Source organism: Scyliorhinus torazame, chromosome 2 (assembly GCF_047496885.1).
Source record: "Scyliorhinus torazame isolate Kashiwa2021f chromosome 2, sScyTor2.1, whole genome shotgun sequence".
NCBI classification, from domain to species: domain Eukaryota; kingdom Metazoa; phylum Chordata; class Chondrichthyes; order Carcharhiniformes; family Scyliorhinidae; genus Scyliorhinus; species Scyliorhinus torazame.
The window spans coordinates 218602737-218620049 of NC_092708.1; the positions used below are offsets into that span (position 1 = coordinate 218602737).

General features: G+C 46.4%; 1 protein-coding gene across 1 annotated transcript in view; it reads left to right on the forward strand.

Moving 5' to 3' along the window:
- mcm3ap (minichromosome maintenance complex component 3 associated protein) overlaps nt 1-17313 on the forward strand; it is a 128107-nt gene that overhangs the window by 94442 nt on the left and 16352 nt on the right. The window contains exons 24-27 of the mRNA XM_072483959.1: nt 5166-5556; nt 5644-5910; nt 9902-10031; nt 16858-17055. Of these exons, the coding sequence (XP_072340060.1) occupies nt 5166-5556; nt 5644-5910; nt 9902-10031; nt 16858-17055 (986 nt within the window). The remainder of the gene's footprint in view (nt 1-5165; nt 5557-5643; nt 5911-9901; nt 10032-16857; nt 17056-17313) is intronic.

Genomic DNA, 17313 nt, shown 5'->3' on the forward strand with positions numbered 1-17313 from the left:
CGGCCCTAATCGGGGCCCCCAGCCCATCTACCAGCTCCCTACCCACCCTTGGGAAGGTCAGTCCATCCAAAAAAAAGCATCTCATCCCCTCCGGCCCCAGTGGGGGTTCCGAGCGGTAGGGCCTACCGTAAAAGTCCCTGACCCCCTGTTTAGCCCTGCCGACACCCCAACCACGTTCCCATCCCCATCAACTCTCTATTTCCTTGGCTGCCTCCCTCTCCCTAAGCTGCTGTGCAGGATTCTGCTGGCCTTCTCCCCATGTTCATAAAACTCCCCCCTCCCCTTTCTAAGCTGCTCCACTGCCATACCTGTGGACAACACCCCGAACTCCGCCTGCAGCTTCCGACGTTCCCTGAAGAGCTCCACCCCCGGGTTCACCGCATACCTCCCGTCTATCTGTAAGATCTCCTTAACCAGTCAGTCCCTTTCTGCCCTATCCGTCCTGTCCCTATGAACCCGGATCGAATTCAGCTCCCCTCTCACCACTGCCTTCAGTGCTTCCCAGACCACCGCTGCTGAGACTTCCCCCGTGTCGTTAACCTGCAGGTAATTCTGCATGCACTTCCTCAGCCTCTCGCACACCACCTCGTCCACCAACAACCCCACATCCAACCTCCATTGCGGGCGGTGGAAGCTCTCCTCCCTAACCTGCAGTTCCACCCAGTGTGGGGCATGATCCGAAATAGTGATGGACGAATACCCCGTGTCCACTACCCCCGCCAGTAAATCCCTGCTCAAAATGAAAAAGTCTATCCGGGAATAAACCTTGTGAACATGCGAATAGAAAGAAAACTCCTTCCCCGTCGGCTGCCTAAACCTCAATGGGTCGACACCCCCACCATCTGCTCCATGAACCCTATCAGTTCCTTTGCCATTGCTGGCACCCTACCCGTTTTCGAACACGACCGGTCCAGGCCGGGGTCGATGACTGTATTAAAATTCCCTCCCATAACCAGCTTGTGCGAGTCCAGGTCGGGTATCTTCCCGAGCAGCCTCTTTATAAATTCTACGTCATCCCAATTTGGTGCATACACTTTAACCAAGACCACCTTCCTCCCCTCCAGCTTACCGCTAACTATGACATAACGCCCCCTCCCTGTCCGAGACTATACTGCCCACCTGAAATTGCACCTGCTTGTTGATCAAAATCAAACTAGAAACGTTGTACCTACGGAGGCCCCCCCCCCCCCACTCCCGGGCAACCTGCACCCCCAGGTACCAAAAGTGAGTCCGTGCCCTACGGAATGACAGCCCCCCCACCCCTGCCCCCACCCCCGGCCGAGACACCACAAAATACTCACTCTTGTCCAGGTTCAACTTGTACCCCGAGAAAGACCCAAACACTCGAAGCAGCTCCAATATTCCCCCTATCGACACACTCGGTTCTGACATGTATAACAGTAAGTCATTGGCATATAAGGACACCCGATGCTCTATTTCCCCCCCCCCCGTATTATTCCTTTCCATACCCCTGAACTTCTTAATGCGATAGCCAACGGCTCAATCGCGAGTGCAAACAGCAGGGGGGATAGAGCACATCCCTGCCTAGTCCCACGATGGAGAGAAAAGTATCTCGAGCTGATGTTGTTTATGCGGACACTCGCCCTCGTCTCCATATATAGTAGCTTTACCCAGTTCACAAATCTTGGTCCAATCCCAAACCGCTCCAGAACTGCCATCAAGTACCCCCACTCTACCCGGTCAAACGCCTTCTCAGCGTCCAATGCCACAACCACCTCTGTTTCCTACCCCTCCGCCGGTGCTGTCACGATGTTCAATACCCTGCTAACGTTTGAAAAGAGCTGCCTCCCTCTCACAAACCCCGTCTGATCTTCACCTATCACCTTCGGGGAGGCACTCCTCCAGCCTACCCGCCAGTACCTTCGCCAATACTTTTGCGTCCACATTCAGAAGTGATATGGGCCTATACGACCCACACTCCGTTGGATCCTTATCTTTTTTTTTCGCAAAAAAAGAAAAAGACAATGTTGTCGAGGAGAATACTGAGATTCAGGCGACTAGACTAGAAGGGCTTGAGGTTCATAAGGAGGAGGTGTTAGCAATTCTGGAAAGGGTGAAAATAGATAAGTCCCCTGGGCCGGATGGGATTTATCCTAGGATTCTCTGGGAAACTAGGGAGGAGATTCCTGAGCCTTTGGCTTTGGTCTTTAAAGTCATCTTTGTCCACAGGAATAGTGCCAGAAGACTGGAGGATCGCAAATGCGATCAAGAAGGGGACTAGAGACAACCCCGGTAACTATAGACCAGTGAGCCTTACTTCTGTTGTGGGCAAAGTCTTGGAAAGGTTTATAAGAGATAGGATGTATAATCATCTGGAAAGGATTTGTGAAGGGTAGGTCGTGCCTCACAAACCTTATTGAGTTCTTTGAGAAGGTGACCAAACAGGTGGATGAGGGTAAAGCAGTTGATGTGGTGTATATAGATTTCAGTAAAACATTTGAAAAGGTTCCCCACGGTAGGCTACTGCAGAAAATATGGAGGCATGGGATTCGGGGTGATTTAGCAGTTTGGATCAGAAATTGGCGAGCTGGAAGAAGACAAAGGGTAGTGGTTGATGGGAAATGTTCAGACTGGAGTCCAGTTACTAGTGGTGTACCACAAGCATCTGTTTTGGGACCACTGCTGTTTGTTATTTTTATAAATGACCTGGAGGAAGGCGTAGAAGGATGGGTGAGTAAATTTGCAGATGACACTAAAGTCGGTGGAGTTGTGGACAGTGCGGAAGGATGTTACAAGTTACAGAGAGACATAGATAAGCTGCAGCGCTGGGCTGAGAGGTGGCAAATGGAGTTTAATGCAGAAAAATGTGAGGTGATTCATTTTGGAAGGAATAACAGGAAGGTACTGGGCTAATGGTAAGATTCTTGGCAGTGTGGATGAGCAGAGAGATCTCGGTGTCCATGTACATAGATCTCTGAAAGTTGCCACCCAGGTTGAGAGGGTTGTTAAGAAGGTGTACAGTGTAATTAGCTTTTATTGGTAGAGGGATTGAGTTTCGGAGCCATGGGGTCATGTTGCAGCTGTACAAAACTCTGGTGCGGCCGCATTTGTAGTATTGCGTGCAGTTCTGGTCGCCGCATTATAGGAAGGATGTGGAAGCATTGGAAAGGGTGCAGAGGAGATTTACAAGAATGTTGCCTGGTATGGAGGGAAGATCTTGTGAGGAAAGGCTGAGGGACTTGAGGCTGTTTTCGTTAGAGAGAAGAAGGTTAAGAGGTGACTTAATTGAGGCATACAAGATGATCAGAGGATTAGATTGGGTGGTCAGTGAGAGCCATTTTCCTTGGATGGTGATGTCTAGCACGAGGGGACATACCTTTAAATTGAGGGCAGATAGATATAAGACAGATGTCAGAGGTAGGTTCTTTACTCAGAGAGTAGTAAGAGCGTGGAATGCCCTGCCTGCAACAGTAGTGGACTCACCAACACTAAGGGCATTCAAATGGTCATTGGATAGATATATGGACGATAAGGGAATAGTGTAGATGAGCTTTAGAGTGGATTCACAGGTCGGCGCAACATCGAGGGCCGAAGGGCCTGTACTGCGCTGTAATGTTCTATGTTTTAATGTTTATAAATGACCTGGAGGAAGGCGTAGAAGGATGGGTGAGTAAATTTGCAGATGACACTAAAGTCGGTGGAGTTGTGGACAGTGCGGAAGGATGTTACAAGTTACAGAGAGACATAGATAAGCTGCAGCGCTGGGCTGAGAGGTGGCAAATGGAGTTTAATGCAGAAAAATGTGAGGTGATTCATTTTGGAAGGAAATCGATGCCTGTCCCAAGGTTTGTGGCAACACCCCCTTTCCTATTGCCTCTTCAAACATCCGCACCATCAGGGGTGCCAGCTTATCCTTGAATTTTTTATAATATTCCACCGGAAACCCATCCAGCCCTGCCACCTTCCCCGACTGCATCCTCCCAATCGCATCTTTTATCTCCTGCTCCACTATCGCTCCTTCTAATGTAGCCCTGTCCCCCTCCCCTAACCTCAGGTACTCCAACCCATCTAAAGATTCCTGCATCTCCTGGTCTCCCCCAGGTGGCTCTGACCTGTACAACCTCTCATAAAATTCCTCAAAGACCTTGTTAATCAGATCTGTAGCCACCACCAACTTCTCTGCCCTATCCCTCACCTGAACAATTTCCCTTACCGCTGCCTCCCTCCGGAGATGACCTGCTTTATCTCCATGTTCGTAAACTGCACCCCTTGCTCGTCTCAGTTGGCGCACCGCCTTTCTGGTAGATAGTTGGTCAAAGCTCCCCTGTAGTTCCTTCCTCTTTTCCAACTTTGCTGGGTCCCCATCTTCTGTGTAACTCCTATCTACCTCAACATCTCATCTATTACCCTATGCCACTCCAACCTCTCCTCTTTGTCGACCCTGGCCTTAAACAAAATCACCTCACCCCTCACCACCGCCTTTAGAGCCTCCCAGACAACTAACTTCGACACCTCACCCATACAGTTGAAACATAAATATTCCTCAATTATCTTTTCAATTTTGTCACAGAACCCTTGGTCGCCCAAAAGTCCCACATCTAATTTCCACCCCGGCCTCTGCGTTACCCCCTTCTCCAGCACCATATCCACCCAATGCGGAGCATGATCTGATACTGCAATTGACGAGTATTCCGACCCCTTAACCCCAGCCAGCAAAGCCTTCCCCACCATAAAAAAGTCGATCTGCATGTATACCTTATGGACTGCTGAGAAAAACGAGTACTCCCGTTCCCTCAGGTGCAGAAACCTCTAAGGGCCCACCCCTCCCATTTCCACCATTAGCCCAACCAAAACCTTCGCCCCCCCTGATAGGACCAGCGAGCGGGGCAGTGACCTGTCCAACCTTGGCTCCTGCACCAAGTTCCAGTCCCCCCCCCCCACTATCAGTTAATGCTAATTTTTAAGTACAGTTTTACCTCTGGTCAAAAAATAAATACTGCAGCAAAAGGTTTCTCCAATATTGTGGTGTGGAATTTGTGTCATGGCAACTTTTTCTTCGATTATTGTCTCTCCCCATCCTTTTCACAAAAAACGGACCACATGGAAAATAATGATGTGTACCATGTTTCCAGTGCTTTGCAGCGTGTTATTTTTGTCAAATGTTTTACAGTGAGATTTAATAATGTAGGTGTAATTTCTTTTAGGTCTCTGAAGCTGTAAGGTGGCTGGCCTCACGTTGCCCATCACCGCCGGAGGTCTGCTGTCAGACTCTGATGCAGTTCATTGAGGACGGGCTGTGCCGAGAGTTCAGTGACCAATTTTACAGTGATAAAACCGAAAGACACTTGGCTGTATTGCCTTCCCAGGACCCCGGCTCCATCATTGAGTATTACAATGATGTGCTGCGTTTCCTTGCAGAAGTGGTGTCCTCTGAACAACTGTACAATCTTTCCTGGCCAGTTGCTGAATTTTCTGGACCTGCTGCTCACGAAATACTGGCACACAAAGAGTGGAATTCTAATAACCACCTTACCTGGCTAAAGAAGGCTGTGCTGTCTTTTCAGTTGCCGGCGATGGATCTACCTCCCTTGCATGGTATGAACATAATCCTATGAGATGTTTTACTCTGTTGGTGATTTCATCATTTATATTACTGCACTAATTGTTTTCTGTTCCTCATAGCTCCATGGGCTAAGGTCTGCGATATGATCTTCCATTACGTATCTCAGGTGCCAGTGTCACAGCAAACTTGTTCACTGCTGCTTTCGAAGGTTCAACATCTCCTGAATCGAGTTTACAGCAAATGGAGAGAGAGCTGTCCCTTGATGTTAGAAGTCACAGCAGATGAGGGGCCTTTGGTAACGGAAATTCCTTGGGATGAAATCATTGCCATTTGTATTGACCATCGATTGAGAGAGTGGAGGCCCCCGGACCTCCCCTTTGTTGCAGGTTAATTATGTTTCTGTTTGACATTTTCACTCTAGAATGGTTTAATTTTTTGTAGAATTACCAAAGGTGAGGTGCTGGTTTAGCACAGGGCTAAATCGCTGGCTTTGAAAGCAGACCAAGGAAGGCCAGCAGCACGGTTCAATTCCCATACCAGCCTCCCCGAACAGGTGCCGGAATGTGGCGACTAGGGGCTTTTCACAGTAACTTCATTTGAAGCCTACTTGTGACAATAAGCGATTTTCAATTCATTTCATTTCATTTCATTGTGGTGATGAGGAGGGGACATAAAGGAATGAGAACTTTATTTAACTCTCGTTCTGGAAACTGAATTCTGATGACATTGGCTGAAATAATATCCTTTCGAGGAAAAAACAGGTTCAAATCCCGCCACTGCAGATGGTGAAATTTGAATTAAATAAAAATCTGGAATTAAAAAGTATAATGATGATCATGAAACCATTGTCGATTGTCATCTGGTTCACTAATGTCCTTTAGGGAAGGAAATCTGCCATCCTTACCTGGTCTGGCCTACATGTGACTTCAGACCCACAGCAACGTGGTTGACTCTTAACTCCTCGCGAGTAATTAGGGATGGGTAGTAAATGCTGGCCCAGCTGCGATGCCCACATCCCATGAACAAAAAAAAAATTTTTTTTAGTTTGTTTTGGGAGACAGAAAGATGATTGGATACAGAGAAAAGATTGTGATTCAGAGAAAGAAATTGGGATAAAATAAGTGCTTTGAAATAACTGTATTTGATGAAGGAAATATTGTGTAAACATATTTTCAAGAATAATTTGTTGAGATATCGCAAAGGCTTGTTGATAAAGTCAAGAGGTTCTGTACTAAAGGGAAATGCCGCATGGATAGGAAGCAGATTGAAGGGCAGAAAATAGAGCTGTACCCTGGACTGAAGGGTTATAAACTGGTGCTCCCCATGTTCAATGTTGGAAACATTGCTGCTTTTTATATCTAGATGAGGTAGATTTTAATAAGAAAGCATAAAAATTGGGGCATGGTTAACTGTGAAGAGTACAGTAACAACTGCAGGAATAGTTTGGGCAGATAATTCCGATGAAATTTAATCCGTTGGATAATTCCTTCCTTAACCATTTTAACAGATTCATACAACTACCAACACTAATAAGGTTGCATCATTTTGATTTATAGTTCTCTTCCTGTTGAATACAATCCTTGCCTCATGTTTTACAATTATCCATTTGTTTCAAATAGCTTATCAAAAGGGCATGAAGAGCCCCATTAGTACCTTTTTGACATTAGACTGTTATTAATTTATTGCATATCCCATCCCCACTTCAAACTATTCTTTTCAGAATGTAAGAAATAGAAGGAGGAGTAAGCCAAGGGCTTTCAAACCTATTTCACCATTCGATGAGATTATGGGTAAACTTCTATATCAATTCCACCTTCTCACCCTAACCTCATTTCCCTTGAATCTAAACAATCCTCTGATGTTTGCACTTAGGGCATCCCCTGCTGTGCTAAAGGCTTGTGTTTCTAAAAATGATTTGAACAATTCTTTGCATATTATGGTTTTGCATTATTAGAAGTAAAGCAATGTAAAAATGGATACTTTTACATTATGTAGAGATACACAAGGAGGCCCTGTTCCTGTGCTGTATTGTTATTTGTTCTTTCGGGTTTTGATCAACTGTGCTATCATGACTGGTACAGGCTTGGAGGGCTGAAGGGCCTGTTCCTGTGCTGTATTGTTCTTTGTCCTCTTTGAGATATATTGTGGGAGGAAGACTGAGGAGGACATAAACTCGAAATGTAATTTTTTTAAGTAATAGAAAAGCAGAGACTTGAGAAATCAGGTACATAATCTTTAAAAGTGGGAGGTTGGCCTTTTTCTATAAATATATGGGATCCTGAGTTTTAATACCAAAATTGAGTACCAATGAGAGACAAATCTAAACCTGTGCAAGTGATTAGACTGTAGTTCATAACAGTGTCACCAGTTTTGATGGACCATACTTCCGAAAGAGTTTGATGGCCGTGGGGAGGATACAGAACAGATTGAGGAATAAGGGGCTCGATTCTCTGCTCCCTGATGCCGAAATCCGTGCCACAGCATTCAATATCACGCTACGGTGAGATCTCGATTTTGCCTATGGGGCAGGCCTGTTGCATTGCAAATTGTTTGGCACGGTTCTCGTTTTGTGACATTTTTGAACAGAGTATAGGGACATACAAATTAGGAGCAGGAGTAGGCCTCTCGGCCCCTCTCCTGCTTTTCATCGGCTTAGTTTTACTTGAGTGAGTGCAACAAGGCTGGAGAATTGCGCCCAAGATCTGATTGAGGGGAGAGCGGCATGGTGGCGCAGTGGTTAGCGCTGTTGCCTCATGGCACCGATGCCCCGGGTTCGATCCCGACCCCGGGTCACTGCCCAAGTGGAGTTTGCACATTCTTCCGTGTCTGCATGTGACTCACCCCCACAACCCAAAGATGTGCAAGGTAGGTGGATTGACCATGCTAAATTGTCCCTTAATTGGAAATAAATAATTGGGTACTCTAAATTTGTAAAAAAAACAATCTGATCGAGGGATTCAAAATTGAGGGATTTTGCTGAAGAAAGAACAGATCACTAGTAAATTCATATTTAATTGTAGAGGAATGTTTGGATATTAACTACCCTGCCACACAGGTGGATGTAGAACCTTTAACTTTTTGAAAGATTAATTATTTTTAAAAGAGGAATTCAAAGGATATGGGGCAAGCACAAGAGGAAGGAAGTGAGACTAAACCAACAACTCTTTCAAAGATTCTATGCTAGCGTTCTCCCTTGGTGCTCTAAATCTCTGTGGTCAGGTAGCATGCAGAAATCTTCCCACCAAAAAAGCTTAAACTATTTTCTTCAAGGCTATTTAAATGGCAGATGTTTGAAAGCAAGTTGCTTTATTGGGGCAAATAATTAGGCAATTCCCAGTTTCAGGATATTTCTCAAGGGACCAGGTGACCTGCTTCCGCTCCCGATTTGTATGTCTATTCCAGCCTCTGATTGTCAAATGTCTGATCCATAGTTGTTTTTCTATTTTTCGAAGAGAGATGTGACATTTTTGAACAGAGCGTAGGAACATACAAATTAGGAGCAGTGATAGGCCACTTGGCCTCTTGATCCTGCTCTGCCATTCAATAAGATCATGACTGATCTGATTGTCACCCCAACGCCACATTCCCGCCTACCCTGATAACCTTTCACCTCCTTGTTAATCAAGAATCTATCTAGTTCTGCCGTAGAAATATTCAAAGACATTGCTTCCACTGCCCTTTGAGGAAGAGTTTTAGAGCAATGATTCATGACTTCAGAGTGTAAATGACCTAGAATATGCATCTCCTTACTGGTTACCTTGCCCCCTGCAATTTAGATATGGCCCCCTTTCTAGGTGTTGTCTTGAGAAAACAAAACAAAAAGCGGAGGAATTTCTTTTATTGGATTTAAATGTACACACCTTGGTCTGCTCTGCATTAATATGTTTCATTGGGGGTTTGTTAGTTCAGTTGGGTGGATGGTTGGTTCGTAAAGTGGAACCTGCTGGGTCACTGTCTGTATGGAGTCTGCACGTTCTCCCCGTGTCTGCGTGGGTTTCCTCCCACAGTCCAAAGACGTGCAGCTTAGGTGGATTGGCCATGATAAATTGTCCTTAGTGACCAAAAAGGTCAGGAGGGGTTATTGGGTTACGGGGATAGGGTGGAAGTGAGGGCTTAAGTGGGTTGGTGCAGACTCGTTGGGCCTAATGGCCTCCTTCTGCACTGTATATTCTATGTCTATGACACCAGCATTATGGGTTCAATTCCTATACCAGCTAAGGTTATTCATGAAGGCCCCGCCTCCTCAACCTTGCCCCTCGCTTGTGGTGTGGTGACCCTCGGGTTAAATTACCACCAGTCAAGTCTCAAAGCGGAGAACAGCCGATGGTCCTCTGGGACTGTGGCACCATTTAATACTTTCTTATTAACACTTTTCAGAAGCTGTAAGTGAAGATGGTCAAATCCTGGTCTATTATTTCCAAGAGGATCTGAAAAAATACAAGCGTCCTACATTGTGGCAAGAGGCACGAGCAAATACCCAAATGGAAATCCAACAAGCTTCTTTCAGGTAAAGGGACAAAATAATATAATAAATCTACTTTCTTGCCCTAAATGCTATTTTTATATGTGCTGCATTGTTCAGATTGTAGTTCATGTGACAATGATTTTTAAAATAAATTTGGAACTATTGCAGACATGTGTTCTCATCAGTCGCGCATTTCAGTTTGTTTATTGCAATCGTGGTTTGCAAATATTGATTAAATTGGTGATTTATTTTCCCTTTGTCTCTTTGAAATGTCATCACACCATCTATGCTGTCCATGTGTGACCGTACCTCACTCCTTAGTGCTGTTCAAGAGATGTTTTTCTATTTATATCAACAAATCAAAACCACACTGGAAACAGCATATTCTATCCAATAGATGAACCTGTATGTACATTATCAATTTATGGCAATTTGTATCTGAGAAATGGATATTTTGAATGAAGGTGATGGGTTGGAGGAAGATTACCTTTGCATACAGAGTAAAAGTTGAGGCTTTGTGTCTGAATTTTAAGTTCTTGTGCAACATCTGCATTGAGAGCTGGATGAAGACAGGTTAGGAACTGAACAGATTCCTTGAACTTATTGTAGTGCATGCCAGTTTCAGTGTTCTTTTGTGTCAAGCCATTGCAGAACTGACAGCCTCACCACAAGGCAAGAGCTGATATGCCTATTCACAGCTCCAAGGTCCCAGGTTCAATTCACAGCTTGGGTCACTGTCTGTGCAGAGTCTGCACCTTCTCCCCGTGTCTGCGTGGGTTTCCTCTGGGTGCTCCGGTTTTCTCCCACAGTCCAAAGATGTGCACGTTAGGTGGATTGGCCATGCTAAATTTCCCTAAGTTGTCCAAAAAGGTTAGGTGGGGTTACAGGGATAGGGTGGAGGTGTGGGCTTAAGTAGGGTGCTCTTTCCCAGGGCCGGTGCAAAGCCGATGGGCCGAATGGCCTCCTTCTGCACTGTAAATTCTATGATTCTAAGGATAGTTTCAGTTTTGACCTGCCTGGGCAGTTGGGGCTACCTTGGGCATACTTTTGATCTTGTTTCTAACAATGGGCAGCACGGTAGCATTGTGGATAGCACAATTGCTTCACAGCTCCAGGGTCCCAGGTTCGATTCCGGCTTGGGTCACTGTCTGTGCGGAATCTGCACATCCTCCCCGTGTGTGCGTGGGTTTCCTCCGGATGCTCCGGTTTCCTCCCACAGTCCAAAGATGTGCAGGTTCGGTGGATTGGCCATGATAAATTGCCCTTAGTGTCCAAAATTGCCCTTAGTGTTTGGTGGGGTTAATGGGTTATGGGGATAGGGTGTAGGTGTTGACCTCGGGTAGGGTGCTCTTTCCAAGAGCCGGTGCAGACTCGATGGGCCGAATGGCCTCCTTCTGCACTGTAAATTCTATGATAATCTATGAAACAGGAATTTGGGAAAAATTAGTTATGTTGATTAACTGGTTTTGATTTTCATGGAAAATTAAATCGAATTGTTTGTGCTTTCACTAGTTTAAAAAGGTCTTGGTCACCAGTGTAATGAAATAGAATTTGCCTTCAATCATTTTAAACCAATGGCTATGATTATAAGGAATACTAGCCTATTTGTATATTTTAGGCAAGGCCATTCATTTCACAAACAACCCAGAACCTCATTTCATCAAAATAGGTCAGACGTAAAGTCGACTTAAACTAGGAATCCGATCATGATAGTTATTCTATCCCTCTGTATACCGAACAGATGATATTATTATGAAAACTGCCCTTAAGAGGGATCCAGTAGCCATTATTGATGCACCCTGTAAGCAGTGCCCTGAAGATTGATAGCTTGAGGTCGTCAGTCCCATGGGAGGGAAAAATTGATTGAATGGAATTGGTTACACCATGATTGGCTAAATAGTCAGAGGATTTGACATTATCCCAGCTCTAGGCGTTGTTGATGGGTCACATGGTCTGATTGCCTGAGCGACATCTACCTCTTGGTCTATATTTGTTGTGGAGTTGGACTAGAATAAGGGCATAGCACATTTATTTGTAGAACCGGTGGTCCAGATTCTGGGTGGTTTGGATGAGGAGGGATAGGCTTTATTGGGTGTGTTCCCACTAATTTATTTGTTCAAGGCAATTGCACAGTGAAATTTTCACTTGGAACAAATACTCAGCATGACCCATTTACCAGTTAGATTCTAGCTTTTGTCTGGGAACCACAAATGAGCCAATGTAGCTATTGACGGTCAAACAATGGACATTTTATAAATGGGTTTGAGTCACAGTGTACCATTTTCCTGACCAAGCCAAGCTTCACCTATGTTGAATAATGCAAAGTTACTGTTGTAATCCAGCAAATCTTCCCTTTAATTCCTTTAACTGAGGGGTGATGGTGCAGTAATGCAACTATGGGATGTTGGTGTAACTGGCTAGACCAACATTAATTGTGGCAATATGACTGGACTAGTAACTTGAAGGCTGAGGCTAATTCTCTGGGAACATGTGTTCAAATCCCACCACTGCAGCTAGTGGAATTTAAATTCAGTTAATAAAATCAGAAATTGAAAGCGAGTCTCAATAGCTACTGAAACTGTGATTATTTGTCGTAGAGATCCATCTGGTTCACTAATATCTTTTAAGGAAGGATATCTGCCACCCTTACCTGATCTGGCTTACATGTGACTCCAGACCTAAACACTGTAGTTGACTCTTTTAAAAAAAAATTTTTTTTTATTCTCCTCCATTTTCACATTTTCTCCCACATTTACATCCATCAACAATAAACAATAATCAGCAAGATATGTCAGTCCCCATAATAACAACAACGATCCCATCTACCCACCAACCCCCAAACCTCAACCCGCATGTTTTTTTTTTAAAATAATATTTTATTGAAAATTTTTAGTCAACCAACACAGTACATTGTGCATCCTTTACACAACATTGTAACAATACAGATAATAATGACCTTTTTAAATTTAAACAAAAACAACAACAAATAAATAAATATTAAATAACAAAAAAAAAAAACTAGCCCTAATTGGCAACTGCCTTGTCTCAGGGCCCCCCCCCCCCCCCCCCCCCCCATCCCCCCCACCCCAAGTCCTGGGCCGCTGCTGCTGCCTTCTTTGTTCTCCCCTATCTATCTTTCCGCAAGATATTCGACGAACGGTTGCCACCGCCTAGTAAACCCTTGAGCCGACCCCCTTAGGACGAACTTAATCCGCTCTAACTTTATGAACCCCGCCATATCATTTATCCAGGTCTCCACCCCCGGGGGCTTGGCTTCTTTCCACATTAGCAATATTCTGCGCCGGGCTACTAGGGACGCAAAGGCCAAAACATCGGCCTCTTTCGCCTCCTGCACTCCCGGCTCTTGTGCAACCCCAAATATAGCCAACCCCCAGCTTGGTTCGACCCGGACTCCTACTACTTTCGAAAGCACCTTTGTCACCCCCATCCAAAACCCCTGTAGTGCCGGGCATGACCAAAACATATGGGTATGATTCGCTGGGCTTCTCGAGCACCTCGCACACCTATCCTCCACCCCAAAAAATTTACTGAGCCGTGTTCCAGTCATATGTGCCCTGTGTAATACCTTAAACTGAATCAGGCTTAGCCTGGCGCACGAGGACGACGAGTTTACCCTGTTTAGGGCATCTGCCCACATCCCCTCCTCAATCTCCTCCCCTAGCTCTTCTTCCCATTTCCCTTTTAGTTCGTCCATCATAGTCTCCCCTTCGTCTCTCATTTCCCTATATATATCCGACACCTTACCGTCCCCCACCCATTTCTTTGAGATGACTCTGTCCTGCACCTCTTGTGTCGGGAGCTGCGGGAATTCCCTCACCTGTTGCCTCGCAAAAGCCCTCAATTGCATGTACCTGAATGCATTCCCTTGGGGCAACCCATATTTCTCGGTCAGCGCTCCCAGACTCGCAAACTTCCCATCCACAAATAGATCTTTCAATTGCGTTATACCTGCTCTTTGCCACATTCCATATCCCCCATCCATTCCCCCCGGGGCAAACCTATGGTTGTTTCTTATCGGGGACCCCCCCAGTGCTCCGGTCTTTCCCCTATGTCGTCTCCACTGTCCCCAAATCTTCAGTGTAGCTACCACCACCGGACTCGTGGTATAGTTCCTTGGTGAGAACGGCAATGGGGCTGTCACCATAGCCTGCAGGCTGGTCCCCCTACAGGACGCCCTCTCTAATCTCTTCCACGCCGCTCCTTCCTCCTCTCCCATCCACTTACTCACCATTGAAATATTAGCGGCCCAATAATACTCACTTAGGCTCGGTAGTGCCAGCCCCCCCCCTATCCCTACTACGCTGTAAGAATCCCTTCCTCACTCTCGGATTCTTCCCGGCCCAAACAAAACCCATGATACTCTTTTCTATCCTTTTGAAAAAAGCCTTCGTGATCACCACCGGGAGACACTGAAACACAAAGAGGAATCTCGGGAGGACCACCATCTTAACCGCCTGCACCCTCCCTGCCATTGACAATGCTACCATATCCCATCTCTTGAAATCTTCCTCCATCTGTTCTACCAACCGCGTCAAATTTAGCCTGTGCAATGTGCCCCAATTCTTAGCTATCTGGATCCCCAGGTAACGAAAGTCTCTTGTTACCTTCCTCAACGGTAGGTCTTCTATTTCTCTACTCTGCTCCCCTGGATGCACCACAAACAGCTCACTCTTCCCCATGTTCAATTTATACCCTGAAAAATCCCCAAACTCCCCAAGTATCCGCATTATTTCTGGCATCCCCTCCGCTGGATCCGCCACGTATAGTAGCAGATCATCCGCATATAAAGATACCCGGTGTTCTTCTCCTCCCCTAAGTATTCCCCTCCATCCCTTGGAACCTCTCAGCGCTATCGCCAGGGGCTCAATCGCCAGTGCAAACAGTAATGGGGACAGAGGACATCCCTGCCTTGTCCCTCTATGGAGCCGAAAATATGCCGATCCCCGTCCATTCGTGACCACACTCGCCACTGGGGCCCTATACAACAGCTGCACCCATCTAACATACCCCTCTCCGAACCCAAATCTCCTCAACACCTCCCACAGATAATCCCACTCCACTCTATCAAATGCTTTCTCGGCATCCATCGCCACTACTATCTCCGTTTCACCCTCTGGTGGGGCCATCATCATTACCCCTAACAACCTCCGTATGTTCGCGTTCAGCTGTCTCCCCTTCACAAACCCAGTTTGGTCCTCATGAACCACCCCCGGGACACATTCCTCTATTCTCATTGCCATTACCTTGGCCAAGACCTTGGCATCTACATTGAGGAGGGAGATTGGTCTGTAGGACCCGCATTGTAGCGGATCCTTTTTTCAACCCGCATGTTTACATAAACAAATGACAAAAATAAATCAGGGATTACCCGTAGTCACCCTTAATCTTACACAGCTCCCACCCCCCCACCCCAGGTCTCCAGCTCCTCCCGTCCACTGCCTCTTGTAAAACTCCTCCCCCTACCCTCGGTTCCTTCCCCCCCAACTTTCCACCCCGGCTAGACCACTCGGACCCTGTTCTGCCAGGCTCAGATGGCCGCAGCCCCACCCCCCACCTCACTCCCGTTCACTGGCCGGCTTAAACCGGCCAGCGTGGAGGCCCCCGCGCGGGTCCCTTTCCCACTTGCCCGGCCCCAGGAAAGCCCAAAGATCCCCTTTTAGCACACAAACCCCGCCAATCCACCTACACCCCAAAGAACTCTCATTTCGAGTGAAAGTCCCGTCCCTTCCCTCGTCCAAATATATACCACCTTGGCTCCTTTAATCTCTACACCGCAGTGATACAAAAAAGAAGAAAATCCAGTCATGAGGTTACATCGGCACATGGCCATTCCTCAATTTGTCAGTTCTGCCACAGTCATTCTGCTTTCGCAAACTCCTCCGCTGCTTCCGCCGTTCCAAAATAAAAGTCCCTGAGCTTGTAAGTCACCCTCAGCTTCGCTGGATATACAATGCCGCGCCGCACGTTGTTAATGTACAGTGCCCTCTTCACCCGGTTGAAGGCAGCCCGCCTCCTTGCCAGCTCCACCGTAAAGTCCTGGTATACACGTATACCAGCTCCAGCCCACTGCACCACCCGCTTCTGCTTGGCCCAGCTCAGGACCTTCTCCTTCACCCTGTACCTACGGAAGCACAGAGTCACTGCCCTTGGCGACTCACTCGCCTTTGGTACAGGCCTCCACGACTGATGAGCCCGATCCAGTTCATATCGGGAGGGGTCCTCCCTCTCCCCCAGTAGTTTTGCCAGCATCGCGGCAAAATACTCAGTCGGCTTCGGTCCTTCAACTCCTTCGGGCAGCCCCACAATCCTCAAATTCTGTCGCCTGGATCTGTTTTCCAGGTCTTCCATTTTTCCTCGCAGATCCTTGTTAGTATCCATCACCTTCCGCATCTCTTTCCCCATCGAGGCAAGTTGATCATGTGCTGCAATAACGTCTCCTCCACTTCCTTCAGCGCCTCCCCTTGCTCTCGCACCTCCGCCACTGCGCTCGCCACCTCCGTCCTCACCGGGGAAACCGCCTCCTCCACCAGCACACTCAAAGCCTCCCTCATCTCCTTCCTCACCGTCTCCATGCATTTCGCAATCTGCGCCAACTGCTTTTCAAATTCCGCAGCCATCACCTTGGTTATTTCTTCAGCCGTAAGCAGTGCGGCCTTCCCTGGTGTGCCAGCCTCCATTTTTCCTGGTGACCTGTAGTTGACTCTTAACTGTCCTCAAATAGTCTAGCAAGCCACTGAGTTCAAGAGCAATTCAGGATGGGAACAAATGTTGGCAATACTCACAACCCATGAAAGAATAAATAACAAAATTCCCATAAATTTTGTTTTTATCTCGTACTGTTTTCCAGGTTATCACAGCAGCAGGTGCACTCTTCGATTAAGCAGAGATCAGACTGTAAATCATATATTGTGAAGGTCAATCCTGAAGAAAGCCTTCCAGATAGGAGTGTTTCTGCTGTGGATATCACCCATACTTCTACAGCAGCAGAACTTCTTCCAGACCGACTGTTGTCAGAAATTGAAATGGAAAGAGAAGAGAATAGGAGGTACGATAATGGAGAAATATGGGAAACAAAGAGCATGCTTTCTGTAAATGATGTGGTTTGGAAGAGTACAAAGCAATAGCAAGACAGATCTTGGGGCTGAACGTGTGTTATAAACTCTTACAAACAGCAGTGATAGCTCTTCCACTATCTCATTCCACATTTGGCAAAGTAATGCAAAATACATTTTGTTGTTGACTCAAAGAAAAGAATATCCAGGAGCTTAAACTTCTAAGTTTCCTTCAGCTACTGGTACTGCGT